Raw genomic sequence first — 18,376 nt, 5'->3', positions numbered from 1 at the left:
ATCAACGGCCTTGTTCACTATCTCCCGTAACTCACTAGATGTCAAGCAATCATCTGCTGAACTCATAAAAAAAAAGGAAAACAAAAAAAATAATGTGTTGTTAGTTCCTCCCAAAATTCAAAAAAAAAGATTTCACCTCCCTTGATAGCATTAAAACGCCCACGTATTAGTATAAAAAAAATCAGTATCAGAAATATCATTATCACAAAATCACCAAAAAATAATTGCTATCATCAAAATCATCAGTATCAGAACAAAAAATATCACCAATGTTAATGCTTGTCCATTCTCCAAGAATTCAGCACAAAATTCAGCAAAAAGCTCACAAGATTCCACACAATTCACCAAGATTCAGCCAGATTCATCAAGATTCAGCAAAACTCATCCCCGTGAATGACTGAAATATTCTCCAAAGTTACAAAAACTCAACAATTAATTAACACAAGACTTCTCCATTAATTCATCGTAATAATTCTCCTTGAATAATTATCTGTAATAATTATAGAACAATCTCCAATGAAATATCTCAAAACTCTCTCGCAAAACAAGTCTCCCGTAATGATAATTATACTTAAGCAACCCTCCCGTGACACATCTCAAGTATAATAATTACTAATAATAACAATAACTCTCCATAGCAATAATTCTCTTGCAAAAATCTCAAGTAAAGGGTGAAATTCAAATAGCTACACAGTAATTGCTGAATCTTATGAATACAATTTCTCCAGCATACACCATTTCCCCACAACACAGATACAACACCAATCATCGCATTTCAAAGTAAATTTCTCCAACACATAAAGAAATAATAATCTGTGTATCCCACCTTATATTTGTTCTCCCAAGGCACAAGTAAACATATACACATCCCGTCATGTTGTACTTTTTTCCACTCGCATTTTTCGAAAAGAAAAATTCTCTTTTTATTTCCTTTTCTCTTCCTCCAAGAAAGAAAAATAAATATCTTTTCCTAAAAAAAAGGACTCTACGGGCGTATTCACTTCATCAACTAATCAATCAGCTGTGTCTATGCCATCCAATGTCAAGGGCCAAATCCTACCCCAACACAAAGAAAAAAAAAAGGAAATGGGGAGTTCACCCACACTGAGAAAAAAAAATTTCTTCTCGCCCCCCCGTGAGAATATCCCCTCTGTCAAGGAGGCAGAACAGCCTGAGGCATACCAGTATACCCCCATCTACCCTTGAACAGTGTTCTGAGGACCCCTCCAGGTACACTAGTACCTCCGCTGCACTAATCTCTCGAGGAGGCCAGTGGTACCCCCCTGCCAACCTATCCCCCCGATGGATGCCCTTACCCTCGAATGCATGCGCCTCTCTGCTGAAATGGCGATCCCGTAAAATTGGGCGCCTTTATCTAAGCACAGTCACATGCAAAAAACACATCTTATACACTCTCTGTGGTTAAAACACAGGACGAATACGTCTAATCCATAAACAGCGTGCAATAGGAAAACACGTCACTATGGGGCAAAGCAGGAAAATTGTTGACCTCTTGAACCAATTCCCAATACCCTGAATATTTAAACAAAACCCTCTCCTTCAACACAGTGTTACACTCGCCACTCATACGGGACAAAAAGAACTCGCAATTCTTCGTAAAACGCGGCAGTGATACTAACAACAACGCCCACGGGTATCTCGGAAACACACTCGTCATTGCACAAAAAAGTCATACTGGTGCGCTCACTGCTTTTAGCGACTCCCTGTGAAAAAATGCTGGGCCCATAAATCCTTCCTCCCTTTAGCACGTAACAGACAGAGATTTTCCATCTTTTTTCTCACTAAGTAACTGAAAACTAATAGTTTAACGATTTCCACAATCCCACAAAGGCTTTGTTGTTCGAACACTATCGCTAAGCCATAACCCCTTTTATTTTTCTAACTGCCACCCATATCTCTACATTGGCGTTCTAGGCATAAAAAGAAGAAGACTTTTATACCAACTGTAACTGGGGGGATTCTTCCCCTATTCTTCATAAGTAGGCGTGACACGAACGGATGCAAACACACAACAACATTCAACACACAGCATTACTCACACAGCCCCCTCTCTCTCTCCTCTCTCTCTCCTCGGCCAATCCCTGCTCTCTCTCTCTCTCTCTCTCTCTAAGGCATCTCTCTCTCTCTCCTCCATCTCTTTCTCCTCCATTCTCAACAGGTAAGGACAATGAGAGAGTTGCGTCCTAACATAACGTTTATTAACAGATAAATAATCGATCAATCAGCGATCCAGTCTACAGACCTAACCCAAAAAACAGTACTGTCTAGTCCACCAAAAAAAGTCTACACCCCTCTGGGAAATCTTTGTCCCCTCCAGCATATCCAGTCCGTCTGTTTTCAAAGAGACAGAACACATCTCCTGTAAGTACACACACAAGATTGAAGACAAGTTAATAAAATGAACATCTTACAAGATTATCAACAGCCATCCCTTTGGCTGAAGCACTTCAACAGCTTATACCCAAACAACCGACACTTAAACACTGTTACAAAAAACTCCCGGCGAATGCCACGGTGCATCTTGCCTGTGACTTGAATGCCTCTTGTTCAAATTCCCCCCATAGCTTGGTATGACACTTTTACCGGAAAGAGGCGCACACGCACATAGCGAATCACAGTTCGCTAGCGCCTCACGGTTTCTAGCTGCGTCCAGTTTCACAAAGGCACCTTGAGAAAGTTGTCATACACTGTCGTACATGAGTTGTCGAACTAAGCACTTTATCTCACGCCACCCCTAGAAACTCATTGTTCAGCTACTCTCGGGTCCCGCTCCCTGCACTGTTCTCCACATTCCATAGGTCACAGGGAACACACGACATAATTATTATCAAAAAACCTAGGCCTTACATATAGATGTATATTGTGTGATATATGTTATTATATTATATATATATATCTATTATATATATAATATATATATAGTATGTATATATATATATATGTATGTATATATATCTATATATATATTTAATATATATTGTGTGCTATATATATGATATCTATTTTTTATATAAATCGTAGATAATATTTATGTTATTGCCCTATTTGTGCATCTCGTTGCTTGCTTTCTTCTGCTCTACAGATTTATCACATATGTACAAATCAAGGCGTTTCTTAATTCATCTGTCAAATGATCCTGATTTGGCCTCCGCTGTGTAAATCCTTCAGGTTTTCCAACCTTTGCATTTTCTTATAAAATTTGATCGTTGTTTTAGCTTCCTGATTTTTTTAGCGTTTAAAATTTTGAGATTCTCACCTCCTTCCAATATTTATTCGTCGGACGTTTTCGTCACAAGAAATGACAAGACGTTTTCTTGAGTTCAACCAGAATAATTGGCTTTCTATATTATATATATCTCTCTATATAATTATATTATATATATATATTATAATATATATCTATTATATATATTATATATATATTATATATAAGATATATATATAGACTCTATATATTCCTCTATGTATCTCTACTCTATCTATCTATCTCTATATCGCGATATAGATATATATTATATATATCATTATCTTTAAATACTCGTGCCAGCGTTGCCTATAGGCGTTTAAAGAGTAGAGATGATAAAATCAAGCGAGATTTCCTACAAAAGTAACCCCACGAAGTTTAATCGAACCTCCTCCTTCATATTTTGGAACGGTTAGAAAGTTTAGTCCCGAATGCAAAGAGAGTTGTCTTCCAGTTTTTTCAGATGGATCCGGAGAATGTTATTGCTAAAGAACCAAGCCACTTCTCATGTTCCTCATTATCCTCTATATGAAAATGTGTATTTCAGTGTAATCCTGAGGCTGTTCCTTCACACTATAAAAATGAAACTAATTTGAATTGAGGAAAATGACATCGTTTGAGGATAATCCGTTTCGAACGATATGACGCAAATGTTTAATCCTGTGAAGACTTCAGCCCGGACCATTGAGATACAACGAACGAGATTACCGACTGTTAACCCCCTACGGATTTAGGAGTAGACTTGTAACTGTGAAACTGACCGATGCCGAAATAATGGTTGGCTTACTTAACCAGCACCACTCAATTGCTCGTAAGATTTTGGGTCTAGATCCAATATGATGAGATACCAATGAAACGAATATATATATATCTCAGACTCTACTGATTATAGAATGGCCAGTGACAGGGCATTTTTGGAGGGTGGGTTCCCCCTGACAGACGCACTAAAAAGTGGGGGGTTAATTGGATTCTAGATCCACTTAGGAGATACCGAGATAAAATTTACACTACAATAGCACTGCACATCCTAGAATACTGTGGTGGTAATGACAGACGTTTTAGTGGTGGTACCCCCTAAAACCCCCACAACGAGTGGGGAGGGGGTGGGGGAGGACATGATCTGCATCTAACAGGAGATACCCAAGTAAATCCGTACTGACAGTAGTTCTGCACTCCTAGGGTACTGTGGTGGTATACCAAACAGTTTTAGTGGGTAGTTATCCCACTAGAGACACCCCACCACGATTGGGGGGAGAAGGGGGAAGGGGAGGGGGAGACAGGATCTCCATCCAACATCGGAGACACCAGTAAAATTTGTACTACACTAGCACTTGCACATCCTAGAATGCTGTGATGTAATACCAGACATTTTAGTGGTAGTTACCTCCTAATAGAACACCCCACAAAGAGTGTGGGGGGTGGGAGGGGTAGGGGAAGCCCGGAACTGCATCCACCATCGGAGATACGAAGTACAATTTTGTACTACAAGAGCACTTCATGATCCTAGAATGCTGTGATGGTAATAGCAGACATTTTAGTGGTGGATTTTCTCCTGACGACACACCCTAACAGGTGTGCAGGGGGAAGGGCAAGCCCCTGATATGAATGTCCCTAGATTATTACTAGTTGGCTACTATTGACCCCGTAAATTATACATTTCTGTGATATATTTATAAAAATTTTTTATCCTTTCTATATCCTTTGTATTTATCTACACAGTGTTTTCACTAAACCTTTGACACTTTGGGAACCCCTGAGACTATTTTCCCTCATCCAAGGAACCAAATATACCACACACACACACACACCACACACCACACACTCACACATTAATATATATATATATATATATGTATATATATATATAATTATATAATATATATATATATATAATATATATAGATATACATATATAGATATCTATATATATACGCTAATATATATAATAGAAAAATTTTATTATATATATAATATTATATATATATATATATATATATTATATATCTATATAATATATATATACATACATACATATGTATATATATATATATATATATATATTTTATGATTATAATTATTAATATATATATATTATCTATAGATGTATATATATATATATATATAATATATGTAATATATATGGTAAGCATTTTCTATTATATTACCTTTAGTAACGCGAGGAAAAATCTCGCACGTATGATTTGCGATAAAATAAATTATAGACTAGGGAACTAGTACGATTTCTCACTTCCATGTTTAACGAAACTATTACTTATAAATAACAACTAATTAATAAAACATGAATTCTTACGGAACACCTGGGCGATCGTTCACGAACCCCGGTTGATGATGGCTGATCTAACACAAAATAAATTTATTTGTTTCATATAATAACAGTCTCTGTAGGCCCATAAAATTCAGATCCCTATTATTATTTTGTCAATAAGCAACTGACTTCAATTATAGCAAGGAGCCCGGGCTATGGCTAAAGGGTTAAGTTGGCATACGCAACATTACTTTAAAGTTTACCATAGATGACTTAATACAATATCTGTGTTTGCCACGGGGTTCCTCAATTACCAGCAAAATTCTATAGAGATAGAACGTAGAGCTCGAATTTGAACAATTTATTGATTTTGATGGTACTAATTAAATATTTTAATCTTTCTGTTATTTGCTATACATCTATACTGCATAAATTATGTTTTCAATGATAGCATAGTTCCTTTATGGTTTCAAGAGATTCTCTAGCAAATTAAAATTATTAATTCAAGGCTTCTTGGTGTGGACTGGTAACGTTTTTTTGTACAAATTGTAGGGATGGGCAACTTGGCTCAAAAATAAATGTGGCAAGATTGCGCACAACGTTTTGAGTACATTAGGAGCCTATTATTTATATAATTTACGTTTTGTTTTCTGAATATTTGGAAGTGGGGATAATGAGATAGTTCCTGCATTTTTCCTCCACATTGTTCTCACAAGTTGGCAGCCCCTGGATTTTAGTGTTTGATGGACATCTGATAGAAATTGTTAACAGGGCATGTGATTCGTGGGTACTGGTAATCCGATTATTATGCCCACTTGTAACATTAGAACGAACCCTGGCAAAGTTTCCTCACGGCTTTACCTCTAGCTGTCACTTATTCTGATGTTTTCAATGTTTAGATTGATTGAATTTCATTTTAATTACAACTAATTTCAAGATTTGATTTTACGGGTGGTTATGTAATATGAGAGATGTCCGAAAAGACACATGGTCCTTCCGATCAGTCATCACGTGATGGCTTCAGATCAGTCATCAGCGTGATACAGAGTTTAAGAACTGCTCTTGTTTGATCCAGCAAAAGCTCAGCTGAAGAGAGCCTGTGTTTTAGTAAGCCAGAGAAGTGTGGGTCCTGCAGGGCTAATGTTAACTCTGGGAGTCAGGACTCTATGACGGGATTTATTTCACACCTGCCACAATTACAACTAGATGATGAGCTGAATTAATACTAATGCCTATATTTTGTATTTTGGAAATTCAGAGGGTATTTTTGGCTATTTGATTTAAATGCAATGTAGTATTTTCTTTTTAATTACAATGTGCCAACTTACCCCATGTGTGTGCCAACTTACCCCGTGGGGCAAGTGGCACGAAAAGTTTTTTTCTAAGCTTATTGTTTATCTTATGTTTGAAGGAACAACAATTATTTTGCTCTATGATTAAGACAATGTTAATATTTTTCAATGGTGGTAAGAATTTTGTAAAACGTTTGTTTTATATTCGCAATAACCAAAATTGTAAAGGGTGGCGCAACTAGCCAGGTCGCCCCTACCCGCTTCAGCTTGTTTACGATATGAAACTTAATGTTCGGTGTTGGAAGACTGACACTATAAAGTGCTATAAGTTCTTATCATTATTATAGTTTTATTGCTGTAAAATGTCTAGTCATAACATTGTTAATGATTACGCACCCATTACATAGATAGTAATGCATATATAATATATACTCTATAGTCAGGGTACAATCATAATAATTGGGCTACCGCCTACTCGGTTTGTTTATCGAAGCAGGACTACCTTCTTTGTTTCAACTGACTTTCATGCAATGAAATCATGGATACATTTTTGTCTTATCAGTTTTATGAATGAGTATTGTTGTTACTATAGTCGATCTTTTTTTCGGGGGCTGGTGTAAAATTCGTCAGACATAATAACACCTGGCCTGAGGAAGGACCCAGAGATCTCTGTTTTTTAAATCATATCTCCTACACACCAAGTTATTTTCGAACATTTCCATTCTCTCAGAAGTTATGAATAAGTTATCAATAGCGACTAGCCAAAAAAAAAATCACTTTGCATTAATGTAAAGAAAAGAGAAATGACAAATTGTGCTATTGTAATTTTTTCCATCGTTAAATTTTTATGGTCAGTGTTTGGGGACTGTTAGTGGTTTAGTGTTATGCGTTAGTGATGTTTATGAGTTAAGTGTTTGATGGAATGTTGTAGGGTTTTGTGACTGTTTAATGTGTTCAGTCCTTTAGGGTGTAGATGGATGTTTTGTGAATGTTATTGATGTTTTGATGTGTAATTATTCAGTGAATGTTTTTGTCTTAGTGATTTTTTGTAATGTTTTTGTGAATGTTTAACCCTCTTTACGGGACCTGAATAATAAGGAGCCGATTGGACGTATTAACGTCGAGTTCAAAATGTCTCCCGTATGCCGATTGGCGTAATCATACGTCGCTCAAAAAAGTTTTTTTGAAATTCGCGAAAAAAAAAATACTTATAGGCCGCGTCCGGCGAAAACTTTTGTATCACGCTGCCGTGGGGGATTCTGGGAGTTTCACGGATCGAGCGTTGTTTTGTTTACATCGCTACGCAGGCGCGCAAGCGCGAATTTCTTCTTATCGCACTAAAAAGTATCATGAACACATCTCGGAAATTATTTCGTCACTTTTGACATAATTATTGCACCATTTTAATTTCCTTTACGTGGAAGTATTATATATGAAATGTGCGCAATTTCATGCACAATACAACTACAAATACTCCATGATTGTAAGTCTTTTATCAATTTTGAAATATTTTCAATAAATAACAATAAGATGCAAAAATTTCACCCTTCGTCAACTTTGACTCTACAGAAATGGTCGAGAAACGCAATTTGTAAGCTAAAATTCATTATATTATAGTAAGATTCACTCATTTTGCCTTCATTTTGCAACAAATTGGACGTCTCTACACAATATTTCGATTTCTGTGATTTATGAAAAAACTTTTTCCTTACGTTCGTGCGATAACTCTTCCGATAAATTTTTTCGTGCGATTGTCCTAATGTTTTGCACCTTACATTTGCCGTTACATAAAGTTGTTATATTGGAAATGTGCGAATTTCCATGCACAATACAAACAAAAACAACCATGGTTTAGCTTTTTCAGTTTTTTTGAAATAATTTTTCATATCATAACGTTAGTGCAAAAATTTCACTTTCGGTCAGCTTATGACTCTACCGAAGTTGGTCCCGAAAACGCATGAATCTAAAACTCTTATATTCTTGTGAATATTCATCATTTACCTTCATTTGTGCAACGACTGTTGGAAGTCTCTAGCCCATATTTCGATTTATGGTGAATTTATGAAAAAAAAAAAAAAAAAAAATTAAAGAAGACGTTCGCGCGCAGTCACTCTCCGAAAAATCAGAATTTTTTTGTGCAATTGTCGAAATGTTTTGCACCATTTAATTAGCTTGATTACATAAAGTTTTATATATGAAATGTGCGCAATTTTCTGTAGAATACAACTTAAAAATGATTGAAGGTTGTTAGCTTTTCTTCTTTTTTCGGGGGGGGGGGAAAAATATTTGCATATAAATAAGATAAATAGAAAAAAAAAAAAACCACGTTTGGTCAATTTGACTCTACACGAAATAGTTTGAAAAACGCAATTGTCAGCTAAACTCTTACGGCCTTAGAAATATTCCGGTCATATTTCTTCAAGTTTGAAACAATTTGCAGTCTCTAAAACAATATTGTGATTTATGTTGATTTTGAAAAATATATTTACCTTCCTCCGCGCGCCTATTCGCGGCCGCAAGTCTCCGAAATACGTACTGGCATTTCCTAATATTTGCTCCTTTTCATATTAGCCTTTTTATAGATTTTTCATATATCAACATGTGCGCAATTCATGAAAGAATACAATACAACATATTGAAGGTTGTAGCTTTTTTCCCAGCTTCGAATATGTGCATGTGAAAAATATATATATTAAATTTCGACATTCGTCCAAGTTTAAGCTCGTCCGGAATGGTCAAATCTGCAATTAATATCGAAACTCTTACCAGTATCGGTAATATTCAATCATTTGTCTTAATTTTGAACACAGATTGGAATTCTCATAACATTATTTAGAATTAAGGTGAATTTTTGAAAAAAATATTTTTTTTGCGTCCGCGCTGTTACAAATTCGTACATCATTTGTGATAATATTTTTCCGTGTTGCTTTTCTTGTTTTACAATGTATTATATATCAAAATGATCGCAATTAGTGTACATACAACGCAAAACAAGTAAACTGTTGCTTTGACCGGGTTCTGCACAGCGGTGATTTGAATATAATTATGTATGAATTTTTTTTTTGCGCTACCATAATCGACATTATTTACATATGATAATGATATTATTTTTCCTTTTCTGATGGTTTGCATTCTAACTTCCAGAAAATACAAAAAAGGGAGCCAACCTTAACTCTTATCTTCAAAAGTACGAACGCGCTGTAATTTTTTGAAAAATTATTTTTTGCCGGTTCCGCGCTCACTCGCAAACCAGCCCGGATACGGGAACGTTTTGATTTTTAGGGCTCCGGCGTAAGAGGGTTAAGTGAAACGTTTAGGAATGTCTTGTAGAGTTGTGTGGTTAAGTGAATATTTAAGTTTGTAAGTATTCAGTGAGTGTTTGGGTTTTAGTGAAATTTTGCGAATTTTAAGTGGCGTTTAGTGAAGGTCCTGTAATGTTTGTGTTTCGCAATGTTTAGTATGTAACGTGGTTTATTAAGTTTTTAATAATGAGTGGATGTTCATGGTCACCTGTTTAGTATTTAATAGTATTTAGGTTTTGTAGGATAGTATTTAATGAGTGCTTTGGGGTTTAGTGATGTTTAGTGTTTTTAATTAATGTTTTAGGACTTAAGAGAGTGTTGCAGTGAATGGTTTACTGACTTTTTTTTGGGGATAATGCATATTTATAAACGTATTATTCATTGTTTATGGAGCGTTTATTGTATAGTGAGTGCCTGTGAGTGTTGGGTATTCTCAGTGTTTTGTGTTATTGATTGAGTGTGTGTGGAGTGTATGTTACGTGTGTGTGTGTGTGTCTAGTGAATGTAAATGCGAGTGTGAGATCTTACTGAGTGGTCATTGTGGTGTTGGTGGTAGTGATTGTATACTATTACTTGTTTTAGTTAGTGCTTGCTACCAGATGCAAAGAGCCTGTATTTTTCACAGGAACCATTATGATTTGACCCTCTTAACCAGAGCAGATGCTTAGCTGACCACATTGGGTTGGCGTGCTTAGGTGTGTTTTTGTAAGGTAATTTTTCTCTGTGAAATTGTCGAGATAAATAATATAATATAATAATATAATAAGAATAATAATGAATACTATAATATAATAATAATAATGATAATATTGACAGCTGCTTTCAGCACGATTACTCTTTAAAGGAGTCTTCTCTATCTTTCTGATGACGGCTTTTCTCGTTGTTGCTTAGACTGGCGAGCAACGCACCAAAGGCATGGTAAAATCTGGGTCATTTGATTTATTTTACTTATCAATTCTCTCTCTCTCTCTGCTCTCTCGTGTCTCTCGCTCTACTCTCTCTCTCATCTCCTCTCTCTCGTCTACGCGACGTTGTCCTACTTCTGATCGACAGGACATTAGCAGGCGATAATTGCTGAGGACTGAATTCCGTGTTGTTTGTTGTTGTTGTTTTTGATTTAGCTTGACCTTGTGTCAGCACGGGCTCTTTCTCACAGAGCAGCCGTATCAGGATGGTGAGAGGTGGTAATGTAGATTGGTTCTTTATTTGGTGAGAATGGCGTGAGTTGATGAGTGTTGATGTGGAAAGAGACTTTGATGGGTAAGTTGTCCACCTTTTAAACCTAAGGTGCCCTTCAGTGGTATGAAAAGTGCAATAGTATGAGTGTTTGGCAATTCAGAGAGGCCAACAGATGAGAAGAAGGAAGGTTATGAGTCTGAGAAAAGATTGCTAGTCTTTTAGCCTTGTGAGGTCCACAAAACTTTCCGTATTCCGTTCCCATTCCCGAGTGGGATATGTGTGTTGTTGATCATGAGGCTGAAGGAATGCTGTGCATGAGGTGAGGTATTGATGAAGGATGTCAAGTCCCGGGGCTTTGCTTTTTGGATGTTGGGTGATTGTTTTTTGATTTTGGCTGTCCTTTGTGTCAGTCCATGCACTGGGTGGATTGTTTGTTATTCCTGTGTTTAATGGTTTTTATGTGGTGGATAGGGTGGAAGGGGGTTTGAGGGTCTTGACTGATGTCCTCCCGCGATTCTTCTATTTAGGAGTGTTTCGCACCTACCCTTGGTGGTTGGTGGAGCATAGGAAGCCTGTAGCTGTTGGGTGTTGTTTTAGGATCTGCTCGTTATTTTGAGTGGACTGATTGTTGAATCTCCCTTCTGACTTTGTCTTTAGTTGTTGTGTTTCTGGTCAGTGTGATATATATTGTTCCGTGGTTTACAACCTCTGTATTTGTTTCGCATTATTTTACATGGTTTAGGGTTGTTTTCTATTTTTTGCCATGTGGCATTGGTATCCTGGACCTTAGACGGTGTATTATTCGCAGTGCTCGTGTCTGTTCTTCGGTATGCTGTGTGGTTGAGTTGTGTGGTGTCCTGCATACCATTTTGCAGTCTTGGAGGCCCTCCGAAGATGGCTCTCCTGATTTTGCTTCCTCCCTGTGTTTGGCGTATGCTGCTGGTTCTAATGCTGTTAGTTGGGTTTAGTGAGAGGTTTATTTTGATGTTGACATTGGTATGTTGTACCCGCTTTTTGCCAGGAATCAGCTTCCTCATTCCTTGTATTCCTACTGGCTCGGTATCCAAGTTTTGAGAGTTTATTGTCTTTTCTGCCTTGGATGGATTTTGGGGGGATAGTGCCCATATGCTTCGTTAGGAGTTTGATATTTTCTTTGCTTTGCCTTTTTGTGATGGCTTGTATTGCTCACTTTCGAGTCGGTGTGTATTGTAGGGTTGCCAATCTGTGTTGGTAGTCTTCTAGTGCTTTGGCGATAGCTAATCAGCTCTGTCTTAGTGTGAGCATTGTCGGAGGAGCCTCCAGCTTCCTTTGAGTGTTTTTGATTAGACCACTGCGGCTGCCGCTGGGACGCTGAGGTCTACTGACCATCTGTAAAGTAGATGTTGTGGGTTTCAACTGTATTGCTTCTTGTGCTGCTTGCTTTAACTGTTGGGTGGTGCATGCTTCCTTGCTTGTGCTGGAAGAGTTTGTAGTTTTGTGTTAAAAGTCTGGTTCCCATGGTGCTGATTCTTTATTCACTAAGAAGGTGTCTTCCCTGATGGCTGCAGCATGATTTTGCCATGCCTACTCTTCTCAGTGTATCTAGAGGTCTCCAGCATATGTTTTGGGGGGTCTAGCTCTCATGGAGATTAATGCATTTCCCCTGTCTCCTTTTTGAGTGGAATGTCTCTGTCATTTTTTTAAGGGGGGGGGGGTGTTTAGCATGTGGATGTGTTTTCTCTGATCTATCCTATAGTCGAGACTTAGTTTTGTTCATGTCCATATGGCATGGTTTGTCCACATTGGGCATCCTGTATGAGTTCTTAAGGCATTGTTTTTGGATACCATCAAAACTTTTTTGGTTCAGTGCTTGTGAGAGTAGTGAGGACTGGGCAGGCAGTACTCTACGTTGATCTTATTGTCTGTATGTAGAAAATTCTGAGGGCATGGTTTACGGCTCCCTGCCTAAGCGAGGTGATTCTTTTCATGGCTTTTTGTCTGCATTTGATCTTTTGTTTAAGATTTCTATTTCTTCTTTGGCGTGTGAGAGCTGTAATGTTTGATGTTACTCCTATGTACTGAATTGTCTCCACCCTTCGATGGGTTCTCCCATGAGTTTATTGGGTTCATGGTCTTATTTTATTTGAGTTGCCATTGGCCTTGGTTTTTGCCATGTTGATTTTTGTCCTAGACTGTGCATTTTTGTTTTCAATCTGTGTTATCGCGATTTGCATGTGTGGGTAGGTGCTATGCCTGTCTGTGGCTGACCAAGCACACATCGATACTGCATATTATGAAAATTTCATACTCCTTTGGAATTGGCTGTTGGCTAATTTCCATTAGTATATTAAGAGGAAGGGGCTGATTTATTACTCCTTGAGATTGTTCCATTTTCCAGACTGAGGGAATTCCGGAGGTTGCTCTCTTTAAGGTACTCTGGCTTGTCTGTTTTGCATTATCTTTTGGTCCAATGCTAGAAGTTTGCTTTAACCGTCTTGTTTGGCTCAGGCTGCCAGGATAGCCTGCACTTGCAAGTTCGTAGGCTTTTTCCTGGTCGAGAAATACTACGATTGCTTCTTGTGTCTTTATTGTGGCCTCACATGTCTTGCTAGACATTCCTGTGTGCCTATCCCCTCTTTGTAGGCATATAAGCGGTGTGTAAGGGCCCTGTTTTCACAGCAGTCTGTTTAAACACCATTCTCTCTGCCGTCTCTCCTGTGCAGCTGATGAGAGAAATGGGTCTGTATGGGGCGTTGGCTCCTTTTGGTTTGGGAATTGGTTGTGTGTTTTGTTGTTCCGTTGTGGTGGGTCTGATCTGCTCTGTGTACGTTTCTGTTTATTATGTGGAATGGCACTGTTTTTGGCTGCGTTTCCCATGTTTTTTAACATGCCTATATGTAATCATGTCTGCTTTCCTGTGCTGTGTCTGTTCCCTTTTGGAGGGCTTGTTCAGCGTTCTTTCATTTGTGAATGTTGTGTCCGTGTCCATCCGAATTGCTGCAGGCTGTATTGATGATTCTCCATCTTTTCAGATTGGTGCCACTTGTCTTCTCGGTGTGACTGGTGGTAGGATTGAATTGATTTGGTCTGTCTGCAAAGTGTTGTGTCTAGTCTGTTTGCTTCAGCTAGAGGGTTTGGGATGGGTGTGCTGTGTTGGCGCTGTCTTTCCTGCATCCCAATTGTTGACCCACTTGACATCTTTTGCAATGGGCGTCATCGAGTGGTTTCTGAGCACCATTTTAGCCAGTTTTCCTGCGTACCTCCTTACAGTTTGGCTGCGTGGTTTACGATTCTCTTATGATCGTGTGTAACTCTTCGTGGGGTTCCTTCTGAATAGTTTTCCTTTATTCTGTTTAGCTCCTTGAGTTCCTTTTTTGTGATTCTAGAGTGTGTAGTACCAACTGTCCTTGTGTGGGTTTCATTTAGTTTCTAAAGGCTTTCTTTGGCATGAAATGTTTGCTGCGTTTGTGCGGCTCTCTACCAAGTCCTGTTGGAGCGTGCATATGTTTGAGGGCTGGATTTGAATGTACTTTTGGTGTTGCCCATGTGTTCCATGTGGTTTTGAATGTTTTGCCAGTTGCTAGTGTCCCGGTCTCCATCCTGCCGGAGGGGCGGTTGGTGGGTGAATTTTCATTATCTTTAGTTTTGTTTTCGGTTGCAAATGGTCACTGGTTAGTGTTGGTGCCACTCTCCATGTGCAGTCTTCTTTCAGGTTTCCAGTTATGAAGCTTAGTCTAACCCTGCCACCTCGTATTGTATGGCTTCATTTTGTGTCATTTATTAGTGCAAAACGTCCGGAAATTCTTCCATAGGATTGTATGTTTCTGCCTGTTGCATTTTTTGTGCTGTCTCGACTGTAAGCATGGGGTGGTGTGTATGAAGTCTCCTGCAAAGAAGGTGTATTGCTCTGGAGGCTGCACTGAAGAGGTTCTCTCCTTCAAAGATTTTTTCATGCCCTTTGTAGATATTGTGTATGGTGAGTGCGTGTTCGCTAGTCCTTATGGGCAACTTGGTCTCAATCCCATCACCACGTTTATGTTTCTTATTTTTTCCGAGAGGAATTGTTGTTTTTATTAGGCGTGTTCAGCCCTCTATTTGAATCTTATGTGGAGTTTTATAACTGTGTATCCTTTGAATGGTGAAGTTTTGTTTTTCCCTATTAGTGTTTCCTGTGCAGGATGACGTCCGTGTCTATTCTGAGGTACTTTGATTGATATGGCATATTTTTGTGTGGCACTGTCTTTATGTTCCATTGTAATATTTTATACTGGTGTATGATGAAATGTCTTCAGTGTCTGGGGGCATGTTTGATGTTGGTTGTTCCTTCCATCTAATAAGTGTCAGTGCTGACAATCGTTTTTTCTGAGGTCAGCTTTTAGGTTTGGTTTGGAACAATTGGTGAAAAATGCCCTCACAGTTTCTCTATTTTTCCCTCCTAAAGTCTTCTTTACTGCGGCGGTTAGTTGGGCCTTTCTCGGGTGTCTGCTCTACGTGTTGGTGCTGACTTTCGGCAACTGGTACTACGTCACGGGTGAAGTTTGGGGTGGGGGTGTGTTCATGTGATTGGGTGGTGTTGGAAGTAGGGTGTTTTTCCGAGTTGATTTTGCGTAAAGGACGTTGGGGTTTTTGAGGAGGTGTGGCGTGTTGTTTGTTTCCATTTGTTTGTGTCTGTCCTGGGGCTCTGTGGTAGTGTTCTGTTGTTTTGGTCTTGTGTTTGTTGTTGTGTAGTGGATTGCGTCTTTGATGTGGGGGGTTTTTCCCTGCTGCCTATATCTGGGGTCTTGTGTGTCTGTGTTGGCTGTGGTTTGTTGTTGCTGTAGTGGAGGTGGGTTGTATTCCGTTGGTTCTGAAGGATGTGAATTTTGTTGGTGGGGTGGTTTGTTTTTTGGTGGGTTTTGTTGTGGTAGGTGTTGAGGTATATGGGTGTTGTGGGGTGGTTTGTGTTGCTGTTGCAAGCGTTCTGTGGTGGTCTGGGGGTTTCTGGCCTTTCATTCGCCAAATCCTCTTTAGTCTTTCCGGACATGCCTTTAGGCCCAGGCGTGATGCTGCTTTTTACAATTTTTTGGCATTTTGCTGTCGTCCTCTCTTTCTTTTGTAACGATCTAAGATAACTCTTGTGTTGAGGTGTTTGCACTCACAAATCCCCACAAATGTGTTTGTAGCCACATTCTCTAGTTGATGGTGTCCAATCTTTGACACCTAAAGCACCTGGTGGTTTCAGTGGTGAATTCTTCAGTTGGTGAATTATTCCTCCATATTGGTTGTTACTTAGGCAGGCCTTTCCCCCCCTGAAGGTTACAAGAACCTTTATGTTGGTTCTCCCGCGTTGTTTGTGCACCGGGTGGCGTCTAACAACAAAGAGGTCTTTTATGGGGTCGATTGGGAGGTTTACTTACTGGGTATCTGCTATGGAGTCCTTTATGTAATTCTGTCGTTTGGTTCCAGTGCTTTGCCATGGTCCGTCTTCCTGATACCTTCTTCGGCATGTTTGTCCTTAGGTACAGAATGAATTGTCCTGTTCGGGTTGTCGTTCGCTGAAATGAATGTTCCTTGTGTCTGTCTTCAATGCTTTTATTGTGTGTAAGCTGTTTCTTCTCCCTGTGTTTGTATTGGTTTTGAATCTCAGTCGTGGGAATTTGGTGTCTATTGCAAGTTTAAAAGTGTCCGTGTTTCTTGTGTTGATTCTTCATGTTCTTCTTACTACTGCGTAACAAGTGTAAGCCACCATTGTGTCCTGTTAAAGGTCCGTCTTCCGTGTCATAGAGCCTTCTAGGGAGAGGAGCTTTGGGTGGGTGTTCTTTTTTGAGTGTGCAGTAGAGTTATCAGGGGGAGGAAATCTGTGGTCTCGGTGTCACATGTTCGTCTGAGGGGGACTGTACCGTGATCTATTTCTTCTTCTAGTCGTGTGTCATGGATGTGATGGGTGCTGAGGAGTTCGTCATGGATGATTTGATCTTGTGATATGATAGAGGTTGAAGGTTCCATGTCTATGGAGTGGATTTAGGATATTGTGAGGGGTGAGTGAATAAGTGATTGGTTGTGTTTATGTCGCCTGAAGGGCTTGGATGTTTGTTTAAGTTATCTTGAAATCTGGCTTATGGAAGGCGCCAGCCTATGTTTCCTGTGCTACTTGCATATAGTATTTGCGACAGTAGGAGGATTTGTCTCTTTGGTCTTGCTTCTGTTGGAGTTTTTAGACCTCAAAGGCTACCAAATGTTCCACAAGAGAGACGGTGTTAATAAGAGAAAGTTATTTTTTGAGAAAAGGAGGAGTGATTTTAAGTCTTCAAATTGCTTATAAGAGTGAGAGAGCTCTCTCAAATCTTATTCTCCCTTGCTAAGCGCGCCAACTATAAAGTCAGCAGGGCTAAAATGCAGGGAAAGTCTGCAGCAAGCTGATTGGCTGGTGGCCGAGAAGCACAAGCTTGAAATCCTACAAAGAAGCTTGAAGGTTTTCGTACTGGCTTCTGATTGGTCGGTGGCTGCTGGTGGGAGGAGTCTGGGCGGAGCTGTAGCTGGAAGTGGGCGGAGCCTAGGAGCGGTGTGAGCGGAGATGTTGCTACCACGGATGCCGAGCAGCAACTGGTGAATTCCAGTGGCGAGTCCATCTCCTTTTATCGTGGTGTTGCGAGCTCTTGAGTACGGTCAGAGCACCTCTCCGGCAGGTCGGGTTCTCATTGGTTCCCGGGAAGGTGACTCATACGGCGGGCGTTGACGAGTCTTGCAGACCTTCTCGAGGGGGGGGGGGGGGGGTTATCTCCGGGAGCCTATTGATTGGCTTCTACCTGAGTGACGTCACCCCTGGGTATTATTCTCATGTCCGTTGTTCGTTTCATGCGCGCTGGTACTTTCGTTGTTGGGGGGGATGGTGTGGTCCTCCTCACACACATCGTATCAGGAACGCTTCTTGGGTGGTATTAAGGGGAGGCTTTTCTTCGAGGATGAACAGCGCTTCTAGGAGACGCAGATGTCGTGGGTCAGGTGCTCTCCCGATGATCTTAATATTCCTGATGATGTCGTCTCTCGTGATGTTTCTGTTGTGTGCTACAAGGGCGTGCTGCCTAATGGCGCCCTCCTGGGCGTGGCAGGAAAT

The 18,376-nt window shown here is 39.5% G+C and overlaps 1 protein-coding gene across 1 annotated transcript; it reads right to left on the bottom strand.

The window, feature by feature from the left end:
* Window positions 1–12,564: 12,564 nt before the first annotated feature.
* On the bottom strand, window positions 12,565–16,769 carry LOC135196509 (RNA-binding protein 33-like). The gene is made up of 3 exons (XM_064223356.1): window positions 16,680–16,769; window positions 15,808–16,268; window positions 12,565–12,760 (listed from the first exon to the last, which is right to left on the bottom strand). The coding sequence occupies exons 1-3, from the start codon at window positions 16,767–16,769 to the stop codon at window positions 12,565–12,567; spliced, it is 747 nt and encodes a 248-aa protein (XP_064079426.1).
* Window positions 16,770–18,376: the final 1,607 nt, after the last annotated feature.

Source organism: Macrobrachium nipponense, chromosome 18, assembly GCF_015104395.2.
Source record: "Macrobrachium nipponense isolate FS-2020 chromosome 18, ASM1510439v2, whole genome shotgun sequence".
Classification (NCBI taxonomy): Eukaryota; Metazoa; Arthropoda; class Malacostraca; order Decapoda; family Palaemonidae; genus Macrobrachium; species Macrobrachium nipponense.
Note: the sequence above shows the minus strand (reverse complement) of the source record. Positions and strands in the feature narration are given on the sequence as shown.

Bases quoted from the DNA above. Each gene is read 5' to 3' on its own strand.
- LOC135196509 (XM_064223356.1), bottom strand. From the start codon at position 16,769: ATGCCGAAGAAGGTATCAGGAAGACGGACCATGGCAAAGCACTGGAAC. The intron at 16,269-16,679 runs GTAAGTAAACCT...GGCGAATGAAAG, and splicing joins GACTCCATAGCAGATACCCA to GCCAGAAACCCCCAGACCAC. The intron at 12,761-15,807 runs GTAGTACCAGTT...AAACTCTTCCAG, and splicing joins CCCCAAACTTCACCCGTGAC to CACAAGCAAGGAAGCATGCA.